The 19,830-nt window shown below is 36.8% G+C and overlaps 3 protein-coding genes and 1 long non-coding RNA gene across 10 annotated transcripts in view; 2 read left to right on the forward strand and 2 right to left on the reverse strand.

Moving 5' to 3' along the window:
- Positions 1–5,171, forward strand: part of abcc8 (ATP-binding cassette, sub-family C (CFTR/MRP), member 8) — a 72,427-nt gene extending 67,256 nt beyond the window's left edge. For 2 of the 3 annotated variants that reach the window (XM_079604359.1, XM_079604360.1), the window contains exons 35-40: positions 1,038–1,116; positions 1,213–1,321; positions 1,682–1,785; positions 2,851–2,984; positions 4,616–4,678; positions 4,905–5,171. In XM_079604359.1, coding sequence (XP_079460485.1) covers positions 1,038–1,116; positions 1,213–1,321; positions 1,682–1,785; positions 2,851–2,984; positions 4,616–4,678; positions 4,905–5,042 — 627 coding nt within the window. In that variant the 3' untranslated portion in view covers positions 5,043–5,171. Of the gene's footprint in view, positions 1–1,037; positions 1,117–1,212; positions 1,322–1,681; positions 1,786–2,850; positions 2,985–4,615; positions 4,679–4,904 lie in introns of those variants that run through there. The other variant, XR_013796612.1, reaches the window with a different exon arrangement.
- Positions 1–14,457, reverse strand: part of LOC306994056 — a 48,698-nt gene extending 34,241 nt beyond the window's left edge. Inside the window, exon 1 of the long non-coding RNA XR_013796613.1 lies at positions 14,394–14,457. This is a non-coding gene — a long non-coding RNA (uncharacterized lncRNA). The remainder of the gene's footprint in view (positions 1–14,393) is intronic.
- kcnj11 (potassium inwardly rectifying channel subfamily J member 11) lies at positions 6,584–10,514 on the forward strand. The gene has a single exon (XM_079603978.1). The coding sequence runs from the start codon at positions 6,843–6,845 to the stop codon at positions 8,010–8,012; it is 1,170 nt and encodes a 389-aa protein (XP_079460104.1). The 5' UTR covers positions 6,584–6,842; the 3' UTR covers positions 8,013–10,514.
- A 1,888-nt stretch (positions 14,458–16,345) lies between the features above and the next one.
- The window catches only part of mob2a (MOB kinase activator 2a), a 52,010-nt gene continuing 48,525 nt past the window's right edge, over positions 16,346–19,830 (reverse strand). For all 5 annotated transcript variants that reach the window (XM_079604364.1, XM_079604362.1, XM_079604361.1 and 2 more), the window contains exons 4-5: positions 19,308–19,432; positions 16,346–17,676 (exon numbers count right to left, since the gene is read on the reverse strand). In XM_079604364.1, coding sequence (XP_079460490.1) covers positions 17,405–17,676; positions 19,308–19,432 — 397 coding nt within the window. In that variant the 3' untranslated portion in view covers positions 16,346–17,404. The remainder of the gene's footprint in view (positions 17,677–19,307; positions 19,433–19,830) is intronic.

The following is a 19,830-nucleotide window of genomic DNA, read 5'->3' on the forward strand; positions in this document are numbered from 1 at the left end:
TCTCTCAACAGACATTTACATCGACAGTCTGGCGTTATAATTTATTTGATTTTGGTGTACTGTGGAGTGGGTAAAACAGTTTTTAATGGCAGGCTAGCTTATACCGTTGACTCGCGCTAGCCTAGCATCGGCGAACTATGCAACTGGAAGAACTGGATGAACATTTTTGAAAACTGTCTCCACTGATGAATAACAACTAGGCTAACTTGAAAATGAGGTCCGATGTCCAAAATCCTGAACCACCCCTTTAACAATATAGATTGTTTCAAAGCAGCTTTACAGTGATAATAGGAAATGAAAGTAACAGAGATTGTTTTGGCTTTACAGCAGCTCTAGAATAAGGTTATTATCCAGCTAAAGTTAGTTTTGATCGATTCACTTCCGTTGCAAGGATTATTAGTTATTTACCCATAATGCACTCCGGCCTTTTCATTTGCACAACAACAGTGCCTGGTGGCTCGAGAACGCAAACCTTGAAATAGCGTCAGTTTCAAGCGTCACTTTAATTTCACCAACAAATAATGTCTTGATTTATTTAATTTCATTTATTTGTATAACGCTTCAGATTACACATCATTTCCAAGCAGCTTTACAGAAAGTCACAATTTTATGTTTAATGCCTTAGTGCTTTATCAAGTTTTAGGGCTGGGCGATATGACAGATATAGATCTACCTATATTGTATTTGTAGTGTTGTCTAGCAGGTAAAGTATTCACAGGCTTTGCTTGTATTTCCCGGGGGTCAAAATCAGGTACATAAAAATGACAGAGAACCTGATTCCTGGCCTCATGTCAATGTCCATCATGGACAACCTCTTTGGTGAGGTGTGAGGATCACTGTCGAGTCCAATCCCTGGAGTCGAGTCAAACTACAGTTTCCCCTTAAAGCCAGTTATGTTGCAAGATGTTTAAGTCCGACTGAGGAGGCATGCCTTAGTGGGAAAGTGACGTCAATGCATACCCTCTATATACACACACTGGCAATTATTTTGATTACGTATTGTTAAAGGTTACCCATAAACAGTTGATCTGTTACAGCTTGGCATCTGTGGTAGAACAGGAAGTGGAAAGTCATCTTTCTCATTGGCCTTTTTCCGGATGGTGGACACGTTTGAGGGTGACTCATTTTTTTTTTTATCAAGGCCAAGCTAATTTAATTTAATTTACAGAGTATAATATGTGGCATGGATATGAAGTCTCTATACTCCAACAGGGCGAATCATCATTGATGACATCGATATAGCAAAGATGCCTCTTCAGACGCTGAGGTCGCGCTTCTCTATTATTCTACAAGATCCCTTCTTATTCAGCGGAACCATCCGGTGCGTCTCTTGAAACCGAATACTGCATGAGTGAATAAAACTGTCCCAATATCCTAGACATTTTATTCATTTACAATAAAAATCAACATTATCAGTTTGAATTTGACACCTGAGATGTGATTTCACAGGCCAAACTCCCTCAGATTTACATTATGAAAGGATGACATACAAGCATGAATGAGCATTCATATATTATTAATCATTGCAGTTCTCTCTCATAATCTATCATAGCCTTTGTCCCGTTTCAGTGTTTTTAAAACCCCCAGAACACATCAGTTTGGGCTGTAGAGATGAAGGATTTCTGGGACAAACTGAATTGATAATGAGAAGTTTTATACGATCAAATTTTCTTGTGTTCAGTTTTAATCTAGATCCAGAGATGAAGGCCACAGACAGCATGTTGTGGGAGGCGTTAGAAATAGCACAACTCAAACCAGTAGTTAAAACCCTGCCTGGAGGACTAGGTAAGACACCTAAGATATGATAAAAATATGATTAGAGACTGATAGAAATCACATGTTCAAGGGATAGTTTGGCCTAAAATGAAAAACCTTTCATAATTGAATCACTCTCATATCGTTCCAAACCTACAGTATGATTTTTTTCTTTCTGTGGAACATAGAAGATGATATTTGAAATATATGAAAAATGTCACTATATTGTGAGGAAAGTCTATATGGGGATCAGTGTTTGTACAGGTTTGGAATGATATAATGGCGAGTAAATGATGACTTTAACCCGGTCATATTTTTTTAATGGAACAGTTTATTTAATGTTTAGACAGTCTTGACAAAAACATATACGCCAGCTTTTTTGAGTATCATATTTGATGCATCAGGTTTTTGTTTCTTTAGTATGATCTTGAGTATGAGCTCCATATTCTCACTGAGGAAAAAACTGTTTAGTGAATTTTGAACAACTTGTTGTCGACTCTCAGATACCAGAGGCTAGTAGATCAGCGACATCACAGCCGACGGGACATTCTTTACAACGTCTTCTTCATTCGGGTTCGAACAGCGTGAGGGAGCGCAATAATGACAGAATTTTAGCAGATTTATTTTTGCTGTAAAGCAATTCTTTACATCGCGAGACCTGATATCACACGATACTTCCTGACGCCCGCCGTTGCAAGTGTGTTTTTTCCACTCACAGGCGATAGGGGGGTGCGAGCCGACCACCATTCAACCCGAAAAAAGTAATATAACCATTCCAATGACTCATGAAAAAAATGAAAAAACCTGCATAGTTAATTTGGATTCTGATTGGCTCTCAATGTTTTAATTGTTCATTAACTGGAAAAAAATCGTCCTAAAAGTGATTCGAACAATAATTTTCCTCTGTGCTGTTATCTTTATGGTTGCCGTGTGGACTTCCCTATTCTCATAGAATTAGAACGATTATTAAAACTTTATATTTATATAGTTATTATAGCTACCATCATTGGTGTGAACAGGCCTTTTCAACGTTAAGATTTGATTTTAAATCTTAACTAAATCTAAATATATGATTGATGATACTTTGCGTTTCAGATGCGATGATAACCGAGGGTGGAGAGAACTTCAGCCAGGGGCAACGTCAGCTGTTCTGTCTGGCGCGCGCATTTGTGCGGAAGAGCAGTATTCTGATAATGGACGAGGCCACTGCTTCCATAGACATGGCTACGGTGTGTGTGTGTGTGTGTGTGTGTGTGTGTGTGTGTGTGTGTGTGTGTGTGTGTGTGTGTGTGTGTGTTTGGAAGTACAATAGAGAGTCTGAGAGGTAGAAGAACCCCCCCAGGGTCCACGACCTCGATTCACTTCACACTATTCTCAAACACACTTCTCCTCCATCTCTGCGGAGGAAATGAACCGTGGCTGTGCTAAATGCACTGGCTGGGTTTCATACAGGAATGCACACACAGTGAGGGACAATTTGATAGATTCAAAATGAAAGGAAAGCATCCGTGTGAAAAGTACTGGTGTTTCTGATATAAAGAATTCAAAATAAAAATGCCATGCCAGCTTGAATGTACGGTAAGCCAGGGGTTTTCAAAGTCAAATTACATATTCACATATTCATAATAACGCTATGGATGATATTTAGTGAAGAGCAGTGAGTTATTTTTTTCTTTTGTTTTTTGATTGACATTAATGGTGCGTTCACACCGGACGCGAATAGCGCGTCAGGCGCGAGTCATTTCAATGTTAAGTCAATGCAAAGACTTTGCATTGACTTAACATTGAAATCACTCGCGCCTGACGCGCTATTCGCGTCCGGTGTGTGGGTGCAGTAATGACTGGCTTATATGAGGCTGCTGTCACTTTAAGAGCTGGATCCAATAAAATGAAAATTTCGCCCACCTGTTTAATTTCACTTTAGACATTTTGAAACATAATAAGCGCAGTAAGTGTCCCGCTCCTTCTCATTCGTCCATGTTTTGTTGCTGCTCTATCGCAGTCCTGCGCTGAAAACTATATAGAAAAATCTCTACAGTCGCCCAGCTCTACAGCCCCACACTTTGAAAACCCCTGATGTAAGCTATCATTAAAACACTTTTTTTTATTAAAACCCCCATTTTTTTTATTAAATCCTTCCCTTAAATTGTTAACAATAATATAATTTGTGGATAAAAACTACTAAATTGGAGAAATGTATTTGAAAAGATAGATTAATTAAAATTATAATTATATTATATTATTAGGTTGAAGAGTTAGAAATTATAAATTTTTATGTAACTAGTACATGTAATGATAATAATAATATAACATACATTTTATATAATTTCTAACTTTATAATATAATGCAAATTAAAATTTTAATAATAATGTAAATCATTTTAATAATAATTATATATAAAATACAAATTTGCATTATTAAAATAATATAATAATGCCCTTTTTAAAACATTGGGTTAAAATGTTTTAAATAAAATTTCCATTAAAAAAAATGTTTTATATAATTTCAATGTAGCCATTTCTATAATAATAAATTATATATAAACAAAAAATTTGAATGACTAAAAATATAATATAATGCTCTATTAAATATGTAAGGTTATAGTTTGTAATTATAAATATTTTATATATATATATATATATATATATATCATAACAATGGATTAGTTTAAAATATTTGAAATTACACATTTCCATTTTTTTATATAGAAATTATAAACGTTTGAATATATATATATATATATATATATATATATATATATATATATATATATATATAAAATGCTCTTTTTAATAGGTTAGGTTTATAGTTTATTATATACTATTATATTATATTAATAATGCTCTTTTTTTTTAATAGGAGAGCATTCTACAGAAAGTTGTGATGACTGCCTTCGCCGACAGAACTGTGGTCACCATCGCCGTAAGTTGCTTTCGGACTTTAATATCTGGAGTCTATCTGTGGTTAAAGCCCGCCAGCAGGACGACGATCCAATGCTTTTAATGATGAAGAGGCATTTCAGTCCGAGCAAACAACCTCTCAGCCATTTAACGTGTGTGTGTGTGTGTGTGTGTGTGTGTGTGTGTGTGTGTGTGTGTGTGTGTGTGTGTGTGTGTGTGTGTGTGTGTGTGTGTGTGTGTTTCCACAGCATCGTGTGCACACCATCCTGAATGCAGACCTGGTGATTGTGATGAAGAGAGGAGTCATTCTGGAGTTTGATAAACCAGAGGTTCTCCTGAATCAAGAGGACAGCGTGTTTGCGTCGTTCGTGCGAGCCGACAAATGAGACCGGAGACCTTCTACTGAAAGTGCACTTGTACCGTGAATTATAAATTATTTATAACTGTATTTATCATAATCACATTTGTAAATAAAATCTTAAACGTTTATTAATAAAAAATATTTAAACAACCTGTATGCCATTTTTTATCTTTCCATTTTTTTATTTTATAAAAAATTACAGATTTTTATTTAGAAAATGAAACATTATATAAAACATTCATTTATATTACAATTTAAACAATCATTGATATTATTTTTATATCCAAAGTGGACTTATAACAATAAGTTAAAAAAATATGTAGTTATCAACTTGTAGCCTATAGTTAACAATCTTCATCATAGATATATTAATATCTTAGTCAGGGTTGCTACGTATATTTAATTTATGACAGGAATGAAAACAAGCCAAATTCTGATTGTTCAGCTAACAAAACTTATTTCTGAAAAACTTTAACTAGACAAAAACAAAGTTGTGAGTTGTGAAAATGACATGATCTTGACCTTAAGTGTGTACTTCATATCCCCCAAAATGAATATATGTTTTGTGAATTCTATGACTTCACTATTATTATAACGTATTTTAGTACAGTATTGTTAGCTGTAGTATAATATACTGTAGTTAGGACTGATGCTAAATGTTTATTGGTAATGAAGAGCATAGTAGTATACAGCACTGTTGTCTATGCTATAGTGTAGTAAGTACAGCATTGTTTTCTGTAGTGTATTGTATTAATTATAGTTATTCACTACAGACCTAAATATGTTAATTGTTAATGAAGAGTGAAATATAGCACAGTACATAGTAGGCTAGGAAATGAATCAGTATTTTGTATTTTATACTGTAGTTTGTTGTTTTTAAAAGCTAAATGTGTTTCTCATTCACAGGTAATTAGTATAGTAAGCTACAGTGTAGTTCAGTAACAGTTATAGATTATTATATAGATTATTAGTTATATAGCATAGTGTAGCCTAGTTTGTCTCATGCAAACTTGCACTCACAAACTGAGTTTTATTGTTAATGCAGAGTATAACAAAATATTAACAAGCTAGTACAGTACAGCTTTGTTGTCTATAGGGTACGTGAATCGTTAAATAAAAAAAATGCAATTAAAAGGGTAAAAATAATTATGTTACACGTTATTTCAATGTGTCCCTGTTACAGTGTAATTATACATAAGTAATGTGTAATAATTATAGGGTTATGAATAGTTTGGTTCAGGGTTAGTTGCATGCAATTATGCCTAATTATATTAGTTTAGTGAATTACAGTAACGTGTAACAAGGACACATTAAAATAGTGTTACCATAGTTATATAAATGATAAAAATGCTCTTTTTAAAAAGTTATATTATTAAAGCAGAGTAAAGTAGCAGGCTTAAGTGTAGTACAGCATTGCGGACTAGTATAGTGTGTCTCTTTAGAACTGGAGCCCTAACTATGACATAAGTGTAATGATAGGCATTCTAAGTATAGAAGTGTAGTAGCCTACAGTGTAGTAGCCCATGTCTTTTAATCGTTAACGCGGAGTGGCTTCTCTTCTCACTGTGAAGATCGCGTTTAGCGCGCATGCCGTGTGCTGAATGAGTCCTTCTGAAGTCACATCTGAGGATGTGCGAGAAAATATCCGGTTGCAATTGACTGGCAGCGGCAGCCGGATCACTAAAAGTGTCGTCTTCCCACGGGACCTCCTATACCCTCATGTGAGCGCGTGAACGGACACCGAGCGCGGCGCGCACTGAAGACGAGCGCACTTGCCATGTTACAACTTAATAGCGCAGCCGCGAAACTGTAGTATGGACCAGCTATGTTGTCCAGAAAAGGACTCATTCCCGATGACTATTTCTTGACTCGGTTGGCGGAGAATGTGTTACAGCCCAAATATAAGACTAAATCGAGGAAGGCGCGATTCGTCGCCAAGAACGGAACGTGCAACGTCGCGCACACGAACATACGAGAACAAGGACGGTTTCTACAAGACGTTTTCACCACTCTAGTGGATCTAAAATGGCTTCACACTCTGGTGATCTTCACTATGTCCTTCCTGTGCAGTTGGCTATTGTTCGGGATGGTCTGGTGGCTCATCGCCTTCGGGCACGGAGACCTGGACCCGAAAGGTGACGACTTTGTGCCGTGTGTAACAGACATCCACTCGTTCTCCTCAGCCTTTCTGTTCTCCATTGAAGTCCAGGTGACCATCGGTTTTGGCGGACGGATGGTCACTGAGGAGTGCCTATCGGCCATCGTGATACTGATCATTCAGAACATAGTCGGTTTGCTGATCAATGCCATCATGTTAGGATGCATCTTCATGAAAACCGCGCAAGCAAACCGGCGAGCGGAAACGCTCATCTTCAGCAAACACGCGGTTATAACCGTCAGAAACAACAAGCTGTGCTTCATGTTTCGCCTCGGGGACTTGAGGAAGAGCATGATCATCAGTGCCGCCATCCACATGCAGGTGGTGCGGAAAACCTTCACCAATGAAGGCGAGATGGTGCCTTTGGATCAGATAGACATCCAGATGGACAACCCGGTGGGCACCAACAGCATCTTTCTGGTGTCCCCCCTCATCATCAGTCACGTGATTGACAAAAACAGCCCGCTGTATGATCTATCGGCGGCTGACCTGCAGCACGAGGACCTTGAGGTGGTCGTCGTACTGGAGGGGGTTGTGGAGACCACCGGCATCACCACACAAGCGCGGACCTCGTACCTGTCCGAGGAGATATTATGGGGTCAGAGGTTTGTGCCTACGGTGTCTCAAGAAGATGGGATGTATGCTGTGGACTACTCGAAGTTTGGGAACACCGTTAAAGTGTCCACGCCGAGCTGCAGCGCGCGAGCTCTGGACGAGGCGGGAGGATTGGAGAGGTTTAAAGTGCAGGAGTCCAACAGAACAGGCGCATCCGTGAGGAGAAGAACCAAGACCAGCACACCAAAGAAACATGAAACTGTTCTGGTGTTAACCTCCTGAGACGCTTCATTAGTATCCATTTCAAACTATTGTAATGGAATTAAAAGTACTGACATTCAAATATAGCTGTTTATAACAACAAAACAGTGTCGATATGTCAACTGCACTAGACAAAAAATTAATCGGTAAGTCTCAGGAGGTTAATGGTTTGTATGTGTATATATAAAAAAAACTAGAGATATAATATATTATATAATATTTTCGTTTGGATTCAAGAAATACGGATGCACTGTTAACCATGTTTGTTTTCTTGATATAAAGATCTCCTGAGAAATATGCACGTTTGAATGAAGGTCTCAGGGAACTGGATGATATGCACATGCTTTGAAGAAGCGCATGACGTTTAATACAATCCCTGTTTAATGCCTTGTTATAAATAAACCAGCCTGTTTGTATTGAATTGCTTTGTAGTGCACTGTGCTGACCTTACAGTAGCTAAAGGTTTACCCTTGTGTTGTGAATATTAATGCATATGCCCACGGTGCTGTGAATCCTACTCTGGTTTACCAGAATATAATTAGCGCATGGATGCCGACGTTGCGTGGCAACCGTCCCGAAGTGACTCGGGAGCAGACAGTAAACGCTCGGGAGTCACTTATCTAATCAATATTCACGAGCCAAGACCCCGCCCTAAAATGAGTAAATTCGTGTCATGCATAAGCGTAACCGCGCCTTACTTGAGAAATGCTTCCACCTTGTGGCCTAATACTAGATCTGAAGTTGACCCACATATCTTCTGGGCCCAGTTGTTAATAAGTAATCTGATCGGATTTCGGCTATCGGATTGGATCATTTTAATATGGGTTGAAAAAAAAAAATCTGAAACTGGATTATATCACAAAATCCAATCTTGTTTTTGATCCCAGCAGAAGGGTGGAAATTCACGAACAAATGTGTAATACAACTTTAAAATTGGTTAAAATAATAATAATAATGAGTTTAATGTACATTTGTATCATGTGCAAAATAAAAAATATAAATGTGTATAAATACAACATTTGTATCATGTGCAAAATATAAATGTGTATATTTTACATTATGCACATTTATATCTTTATTTTGCTATTGATAGTTTAAACTGTTAATGTAACAAAGCACATATTAGGCTACCTATTATGCTTTTCAGTACAGAAAAAAAGGATACCATATTCCCCAATCAGCAGTCAATATCAAACAAAAATAATATATAGGTTAAAGTATTTTTTAATCACTGCAAATTACATTGGCACAATCCTCAGAGATGAAAAAGTCTGGTTTCTAACAATTGCATTTCTTATTCCTCGTGTATTTGTTTGTGTTGTGGCTCACATGAGTACGTGGTTGAGAGAGCTCAACGCGCTGAAACTGAAGAAAACATCTTCAACAGTTTGACAACACATGTGCTGCAAATACTCACAACACAACCAAATACAGAAACACACTGCAAATACTCACAACGCAACCAAATACAGAAACGAGCCGCAAATACTCACAACGCAAACAAATACAGAAACACACTGCAAAAACTCACAACGCAACCAAATACAGAAACACACTGCAAATACTCACAACACAACCAAATACAGAAACACACTGCAAAAACTCACAACGCAACCAAATACAGAAACACACTGCAAATACTCACAACGCAACCAAATACAGAAACGAGCCGCAAATACTCACAACGCAAACAAATACAGAAACACACTGCAAAAACTCACAACGCAACCAAATACAGAAACACACTGCAAATACTCACAACACAACCAAATACAGAAACGAGCCGCAAATACTCACAACGCAACCAAATACAGAAACGAGCTGCAAATACTCACAACGCAACCAAATACAGAAACGAGCTGCAAATACTCACAACGAAACCAAATACAGAAACACACTGCAAATACTCACAACACAACCAAATACAGAAACGAGCCGCAAATACTCACAACGCAAACAAATACAGAAACACACTGCAAATACTCACAACGCAACCAAATACAGAAACGAACCGCAAATACTCACAACGCAACCAAATACAGAAACGAGCCGCAAATACTCACAACGCAAACAAATACAGAAACACACTGCAGAATACTCACAACGCAACCAAATACAGAAACACACTGCAAATACTCACAACGCAACCAAATACAGAAACGAGCCGCAAATACTCACAACGCAACCAAATACAGAAACGAGCCGCAAATACTCACAACGCAAACAAATACAGAAACACACTGCAAAAACTCACAACGCAACCAAATACAGAAACACACTGCAAATACTCACAACGCAACCAAATACAGAAACGAGCCGCAAATACTCACAACGCAACCAAATACAGAAACGAGCTGCAAATACTCACAACGCAACCAAATACAGAAACACACTGCAAATACTCACAACGCAACCAAACACAGAAACACACTGCAAATACTCACAACGCAACCAAATACAGAAACACACTGCAAATACTCACAACACAACTAAATACAGAAACACACTGCAAATACTCACAACACAACCAAATACAGAAACACACTGCAAATACTCACAACGCAACCAAATACAGAAACGAGCTGCAAATACTCACAACACAACCAAATACAGAAACGAGCTGCAAATACTCACAACACAACCAAATACAGAAACACACTGCAAATACTCACAACGCAACCAAATACAGAAACACACTGCAAATACTCACAACTAAATACAGAAACACACTGCAAATACTCACAACGCAACCAAATACAGAAACTAGCTGCAAATACTCACAACGCAACCAAATACAGAAACGAGCTGCAAATACTCACAACACAACCAAATACAGAAACACACTGCAAATACTCACAACACAACCAAATACAGAAACGAGCTGCAAATACTCACAACGCAACCAAATACAGAAACGAGCTGCAAATACTCACAACACAACCAAATACAGAAACACACTGCAAATACTCACAACACAACCAAATACAGAAACGAGCTGCAAATACTCACAACGCAACCAAATACAGAAACACACTGCAAACTCACAACGCAACCAAATACAGAAACGAGCTGCAAATACTCACAACACAACCAAATACAGAAACACACTGCAAATACTCACAACGCAACCAAACACAGAAACACACTGCAAATACTCACAACGCAACCAAATACAGAAACACACTGCAAATACTCACAACACAACCAAATACAGAAACGAGCTGCAAATACTCACAACACAACCAAATACAGAAACACACTGCAAATACTCACAACACAACCAAATACAGAAACGAGCTGCAAATACTCACAACACAACCAAATACAGAAACACACTGCAAATACTCACAACGCAACCAAATACAGAAACTAGCTGCAAATACTCACAACGCAAACAAATACAGAAACACACTGCAAATACTCACAACACAACCAAATACAGAAACGAGCTGCAAATACTCACAACGCAACCAAATACAGAAACACACTGCAAACTCACAACGCAACCAAATACAGAAACGAGCTGCAAATACTCACAACACAACCAAATACAGAAACACACTGCAAATACTCACAACGCAACCAAACACAGAAACACACTGCAAATACTCACAACGCAACCAAATACAGAAACACACTGCAAATACTCACAACACAACCAAATACAGAAACACACTGCAAATACTCACAACACATCCAAATACAGAAACACACTGCAAATACTCACAACACATCCAAATACAGAAACACACTGCAAATACTCACAACACAACCAAATACAGGAACACACTGCAAATACTCACAACACAACCAAATACAGAAACACACTGCAAATACTCACAACACAACCAAATACAGAAACGAGCTGCAAATACTAAACGTAACATTCTAATTCTAATTTTCCACTAATATTTTCCTCTACATCTCATCAGCAATTTCGATTTGGTCTCACTCAGCAGCAGCTGACCACTAAGGAGCGAATGTACAGTGACGTGACATAACTGCCAGATTCATACTGTGCGTTCGCGCTGTAGCTGGCGCAAAGCCAAAGTCGGTCTATCGGCCCAACCCTAGTTCACGTTGAGCTCTCTTGGACATTTCTTTTTCTTCATCACCATGTCCCTTTAGAGCGCTCGTAGAGGTATGGTTGTTTTAAGGAAATTGAAAATGGAGAGGGATGTTTTTTTTTCTCTACAAATAAAACATTTAAAGTGACCGACTTTCTTTTACCTGTTGTTGTTTAGTTAGCCAGTAGCCTACATTGTGAAATGAAAGGCCATTTGGAGCACCGCTAATGTGGTTGAAAATCATTTAATGGGAAAGTGTGAAAGGTAAGCCATTCATTTTGCGGATAGATGCGATCACAATGATCACTTAGGATCAGTGAGTACAAAATCCAATTACATATTAAAAGCTGAATCAAACAGATGAGTTTTCAGAGCAGATTTAAACTCAGATAAGGAGGAGGCCATTTTAATTTGGATTGGGAGTTTGTTCCACAACGTGGGGCCTGCTACTTCAAACGCTCTATTTCCCCTATTTTTCAAGCGGGTTCTGGGAATCTGGGCCCTCATTTATAAAGCTTGCGTACGCACAAAACGGGGCTGAAAACATGCGTACGCCAGTTCCTGCGCAAAAGGTGGGATTTATAAAGAAAAACTTGACGTGAAAATATGCGCACCTCCACGCAAACTCTGACCCATGCGTACGCACATTTTGAAGACAAAGCAGTTTGGCGACACTGATGGTGAGCTGAGGAACTGACTGCGGATAAAGGGAATTAACCCTTTGCAAAATGGCAAAATTAAGTTTGACATATTTCAATATTTACAATATTTACAAGTTGCTCATAAGTCCCGGTTACAACAAAAAATACAAACTAGAAAAAAAAGTTTGTTGAGACAAACTTTAAGTTGGCTTGAGAAAGCCGGACCAGAGAGTTTGAAGAAGTTTAAAGTAGTTTGATGTTTAAAGTAGGTTAAAGTTTGAAAGATAGATAAGTTAGTTAGTTAGATAGATAGATAGATAGATAGATAGATAGATAGATAGATAGATAGATAGATAGATAGATAGATAGATAGATAGATAGATAGATAGATAGATAGATAGATAGATAAAAAGTACGTAAATTTAATTTCTTTTACTTCCATTCTTAAATGGATGTAGGCCTATCACTCATTATGTGATTAATGTGATAAGGTGTAAATGATTAAATCTGATCGCTGAAAACACAAATTTCCTTGCTCCTTTAATATATGCATGGCTAATGAGGTAATTTGCATTGTCTATATATGGTTGAATGTGGGCGGAGAAAGGGCGGTACATTTTTTTTATGCGTGCGCAAATTATCAGGTAGGCTGTGATTTTTTTTTTTTTTGCGTACGCCATTTTTGTGCGTACGTACACTTTTAGTAAGGTTCCTACGCACAGTTTTATAAATGAGGCCCCTGAAGAAGGAATTTGTTTACCGATCTAAGCCCTCGCTTGGGGGTATTTAAGTGAAGTAGGTCCGACAGGTATAATGGTGCAAGATTGTTTAGTGATTTGTAGACCAGCAATAGAATTTTGTATTCAATTCTATACTGAACCGGTAACCAATGTAGGGATCTCAGAAGGGGTCTAACATGCTCAAACTTTTTACATCCCTTCAGGAATCTCGCTGCTGCGTTTTGAACGACTTTTAGGCATTTATTGTATATTTATTTTTCACTAGGGTAGGCCTACATAAGTGCCGTCTCCGAGAGAGAGAGAGAGAGAGAGAGAGAGAGAGAGAGAGAGAGAGAGAGAGAGAGAGAGAGAGAGAGAGAGAGAGAGAGAGAGAGAGAGAGAGAGAGAGAGAGAGAGAGAGAGAGAATGGTTTAAAACATTTAAATTCACATATCAAGTATAGAAAATGTGTATGATTTAGTATCTTAATTGATTATTACTCAAAGGGCTGGTTTTGTCTGCAGGCAGTTAATAAAGATGAGCTTTGAGGTGTTTTTCATGAAGCGAGTCTTCAGCAATACGCACCTTTCAATCAAATAACACCAACGCTTCTTAAGAAATGATTTGAGACACAAATATTTGAGTCACACATTGACACTGTTTCTGAGGTGCCTTTCGTAGTAAACAAATGCGGGTACTTTCTTTGTATGAAAGTTTCAGCAGTTTCTCAAGCTGTTTTAATGATGTCTATCTGCGGTTTTAACACTGATTGGACGAATGTGATTACATACAATTCAAGACATGATTCTTTTAAGTTACCTTTTTGTGTTCATTCATGTTTGTTTCGTACTGTAACTAGTAGTAAAGAGGAAGAGATGATCAGTTCACATGCCAACATATTTATTGTTTGAATTTCTTCTTTTTTTTTAAAGACACAATTTAAAAGCTGAGACTTTGTTTCATAACTGATGTTACCTGCTGTCCTGTCAGTCTTCTTTGCTCCTCTGTGTAGTTTTGACTGCGTGAGAACGCTGATGTGATCACGTGAGAACAGAGTCTTGCTGAATGTGTGTGAGTGGCAGCCCTGCTTTAAGATCATAGTCTCTACACTGCCATCTATAGACATGGATCAGCATGATCGAGTCTGAGTTTTCACTTAAAGGGATAGTTCACCAAAAATTTTTAATTAGCCCTCGATTTACTCACCCTCAAGCCATCCTAGGTGTATATGACAATATTCTTTCAGACGACTACAATCTGAGTTATATTAAAAATGGTCCTGGCTCTTCCAAGCTTTATAATGGCAGTGAATAGAAGTCCATAAAAGTGCATCTATCCATGATACAAGTGCTCCACATTGCTCTGGATGGTTAATAAAGGCCTTTTGAAGTGAAGCGATGAGTTTGTGTAAGAAAAATATTAATATTTAACATGTTACAAAGGAAAATTCAATCATTTGAATGGTTAAATATGGTGACTTTCCACGCTTCCCCCAGCGTTCCCAGGTGGAAAACCAACCTTGCAACATGGGGACTAACGTCCCGGTAAGTTGAAAATAGGAAATCTCGTGAGAAGCGAAAACTAGCGAGATACACAAACTGCTTTACGGCAATTCAACATACATGTCAATGTTCTATGATACTGTGTACACCTCGGTAGCTCCACACGATAAAGTTGGCCGGCTCCGATAATAACAAATGCACATTTGCAGCGGTAGAAAGGGGGAGGAGGGTGCCACGAATTTTTTTTTTTTTTTACGACAGTGTTGTGAAATATACGCTCCACAGCTGTAGGGGGAGCTCGTTGAGAAAACATGCGACAACAAAAGTGAAAATCAGCGAAGAAATGGCAAGAGTTTTCGTGTTTCCCTTTTAATATGGATATCTTTCTTACACAAACGCATCACTTCACTTCAGAAGGCCTTTATTAACCCCCTAGAGCTGTGTGGAGGACTTTTATGGTGGATAGATTAACTTTTATCATGGATAGATGCACTTTTATCATGGATAGATGCACTTTTATCATGGATAGATGCACTTTTATAAATAAAAAAAATTAGATGCACTTTTATGATGGATAGATGCACTTTTATCATGGATAGATGCACTTTTATCATGTATAGATGCACTTTTATGATGGATAGATGCACTTTTATCATGGATAGATGCACTTTTATCATGTATAGATGCACTTTTATGATGGATAGATGCACTTTTATCATGGATAGATGCACTTTTATGATGAATATATGCACTTTTATGATGGATAGATGCACTTTTATGATGGATAGATGCACTTTTATCATGTATAGATGCACTTTTATGATGGATAGATGCACTTTTATCATGATAGATGCACTTTTATCATGATAGATGCACTTTTATCATGGATAGATGCACTTTTATCATGGATAGATGCACTTTTATGGACTTCCATACAGAAACGGCCATTCACTGCCATTATAAAGCTTGGAATCTGGATTTTTTAAATAAAACTCAGATTGTATTCGTCTGAAAGAATGTCATATACACCTAGGATGGCTTGAGGGCGAGTAAATCATGGGCTAATTTTAATTTCTGGGTGAACTATCCCTTTAACTTTGTAATTTCGTTGTATTCTGAATGACAATAGGTGTCGATTCACTTTCTGAACTCACTTTCCTGTCCAACAAAAAAATGGCAGCAAAATGGGCATCACTGCTCAGGATTTTCTCCATAATCAAGTGATGTTCGCGCACGGTTTTAGTCTGTCTTCTTCTGCTGGCAGTCTGAACATAATCTTAAAGGAGTCTTCACAAAACCATTTCTTCATGCGTGTACGTTTCAAATCTGAACTAACCTCACCAAGTTCCCAAGGATGGCGATTCATCGAGGACTCTTCCCATTCAGCCGGACCGTCTCATTAATGAAGTAAACGCAACACAGAGGTAAAGTGGCATTTCTTGTTTTTATTTGATTATGTTTTGCAGAGCCTCAAATATTAAGTGGCTTTTAACTTAGATAATTAAAATACATAAAAAGAAAGCAAGAAAAGAAGAACTCTGCAAATAGATAAAAAAGTAAAAATAAATTAATTAAGGAGGAGAGATGCTCTCTCGCTAAAGGCAATTATTGTGATTTTTTTTTTTTTTTTAAATATATATATATAGTTACAATCTATTTCTTGGGGGACTTAATGTGCATTTTCTGCCACAATATTCATGACCTCTGATCATAAAAAATAAAAAAAAAGATAAAAATTGAAATAAAAAAATAATGGAGGGTGTGCTCTCTCATCAATACAACTCAGCAAGTCAACTGCCATGCAACAAATATCAGTCCCTGTCTGCATCATCTCACCGAGCGTGCAGACATTGCGTTATCCTAGTCAGAAACCTACACACAAGTCCAGACTTTCTCTAAAGCATCACTCAAACCATCATACCCTTTTTACATAATCTTGAAAGGCTTAAGAATACACTTTTGAACCACTGGAAATGGTTGAGATAACATAGGAAAATGGACAATGAATGATGGCTGGAATATGAAAGAGAAAGGTGAAGTAAGGCTGCAGAGATCATAAACAGCGTGACGTCACTCCCTCCACAAGGGGGAGCCAGAGGTCAAGGGTCATTTTCTAAACACTGTTGCATATACACAAACAATACCTTAGCTATATATCTAAGGCACTGACGAGAGCCGAGCTGAAATACCATTCCCTAAAAGAAAACAAAACCTCCAAGGGCGTATGCGCAAAAATAATAATAAAAAGCAAATTAAAATATAAAATGTTCCTATATAAATGATAATGTTGTCAGATTGTTTGTCCTGTTAAACATTCACCGCAATCTGTGCTGGTACAGGAACTGCAGACCAGCGGCCCTCCCGCCCCATCCTTTTGATCAGTTCACATTAACACGGTGAGGGAAAAGTGATGGAGGGAGCCGTCCAATGAGGCGTCCCGCTTTTCTTTCCTGTCATCTTCCTCCTGGGAGTTCTGCTATTGGCTCATCTCTCGGTCACGTGATTGTGTGGGAGGGGGGGCAGGGGGGCGCACAGCACCTCCGACAGGTCGTCCATGATGCAGGTCTCCTTGGGGTCGATCAGGTTGAATTCCCTGACGAAGACGATGAAGTGTGCGTACAGTGTGTTCAAGTGTCCCTGCAGCTCCAGAGCCACGGTCTCTTTAAAGTGCGAGCAGTAAATGTGCGCCAGCACGTGGAACAGGAACCGGCACACCTTCTTCACCAGCGACTCGAACGAGTTGGGAAAGGCTTTGCCTGAAAGGGAATTGAGATAGTTAGCATCTGGGTTTGTTTTTTTCATGTTTAATTATGATTTAATCAAATTAAATAAAAATAAATATTGTTAATTAATGTTTTGTTGTTGTTTTATTTGCAAATGTATTGTTTATAATTAGTTAAGAAATTAAAAGTCAGTAAAGCATTAAACACTTTATTTTATATTCATTTACTTGATTTAAATATCAAACCCGGCTAGGATTTAAAAATATATATATTATATTATTTATAATGATTTTTTTATTCCTTATGAAAGGTTTATTTTTACTTTAAACACGACTGTTCATAAATTATTAAAAAAATAGTTTGTAATCATTTATTGTTTGTAATTAAATCAATTGTTAGGAAATTAGGAAATCTGCTAGGATTAATAAAAAAAAAGTTATATTATTTATAATATTGTTATTCTTTATAAAAGTGTATTTTATATTATTTTTACAAAATAAATTAAATAAATATTGTTAATTAACAATAATCAGATTTATTCACGAATGACTAATGTCATTTATCGTTTATAATTAGCTAGGAAATTAATTAGTTAGGAAATACAAAGTAAGTAAAGCATTAAACATTATTAAAAAATATATATATTTTTATTTTTTAAATAATGTTTAATGCATATATATACATAATGTATATATACTAATTTTATTGATTGAAATATCAAAATCAGCTAGGGTTAAAAAAAGTACATTATTTATAATGATTTTTTTATTCCTTATAAAAGGTTTATTTTTACTTTGAAAACAGTTGTTTATAAACTGTATTAAAATAAATAATTCAGTTTTATTAATTTACAAATGATTCATATAATTTATTGTTTGTAATTAAATCAATTGTTAGGAAATAAGGAAACCTACTAGGATTAATAAGACATCTAATTAAGTTATTATTCTCATAGTATTATTTATAATATTTATTATTCTGTACAAACGTTTATTTTACTTTGACAACAGCTATTTCGTTCAAGAGGAAAAAAAAGTAAATAACTATTAAAATAATCAGGTTTAATTAAACTCAAATGAGTAATTTCATTTATTGTTTGAAATTAAATGTCAGAGAAATAAAAATAAATAAAGCATTAAATATTTACATAAAATGAATAGTTTTTTAAATATTATACTATGACAAAGAAAATTGGTAACAATTTATTTTAGAGTGTCCCTGTTACACATGTATTTACTGAAGTATAAATTATGCATAATTACATGCAACTAACCCTAAACTAACCCCTAATCCTAAAGTAAATATATGTAGTTAATTAGTATTACACAGTACTTAAATATATAATTACACTGTAAAACGGACACCTTTTTATTAAAGTTATTATTAAATTACTTATAATATATTACTTTTTATAAATCATTATAATTCTAATATATATTTTTTAACTCCTTATAAAGAGATCGTTTTTACTATGCTCCAATTCTATTATGCATGGCTATTTCTTGCAAGAGAAAAGAGTAAATCGAGGAGAACTCCCAGTTATTTTCACAAAGCTCTGTGAACACTAGAGGGCGCCACTGATCAAGGGCTTTTACTTCAAACGTTGAAATCTCAAATCGTGTAGTTCTCTATTGTGACTGCTAGAGGGCAGTAATTATACACACCGTATTTTGTGGGAAAGATTTCTTCGTCCGTCACTAATTTCTGCACGAAAGTCATGACGAGGTCGATATACTGAGGCGCTGTGCACTTCGTCTTCTTCCCCCTCTCATCATGCCAGTAGTATATTCTGTGGAAAAGACAAACTACACTTAAAATTCACTTCTTGTGAGTCCCATTTCCAGCACATTAGGACAAAGTGAGCAACAGTTTACGGTTTAAAACAACTGGAATGCGGCTGCTATCGCCTTTCTAAAGGAGGACTGCTCAGTTTGGGAGGGCAGCGTGGGTTCGGGGGGGTGTAGACATCACAAATCTCTAGGAATGCAGACTGTCCGCATAACTGACCGTACAGCATGCAGAGACCCAGTGACCTGATGCCAGAGGTGGACAGTAACAAAGTACATTTACTTGAGTACTGTACTTAAGTACACTTTTTGAGTATCTGTACTTTACTTGAGTATTATTTTTTCTGGAAACTTTTACTTTAACTTCACTACATTTGAAAGACAAATATCGTACTTTTTA

This window comes from Phoxinus phoxinus (genome assembly GCF_949152265.1).
Source record: "Phoxinus phoxinus genome assembly, chromosome: 25".
NCBI classification, from domain to species: domain Eukaryota; kingdom Metazoa; phylum Chordata; class Actinopteri; order Cypriniformes; family Leuciscidae; genus Phoxinus; species Phoxinus phoxinus.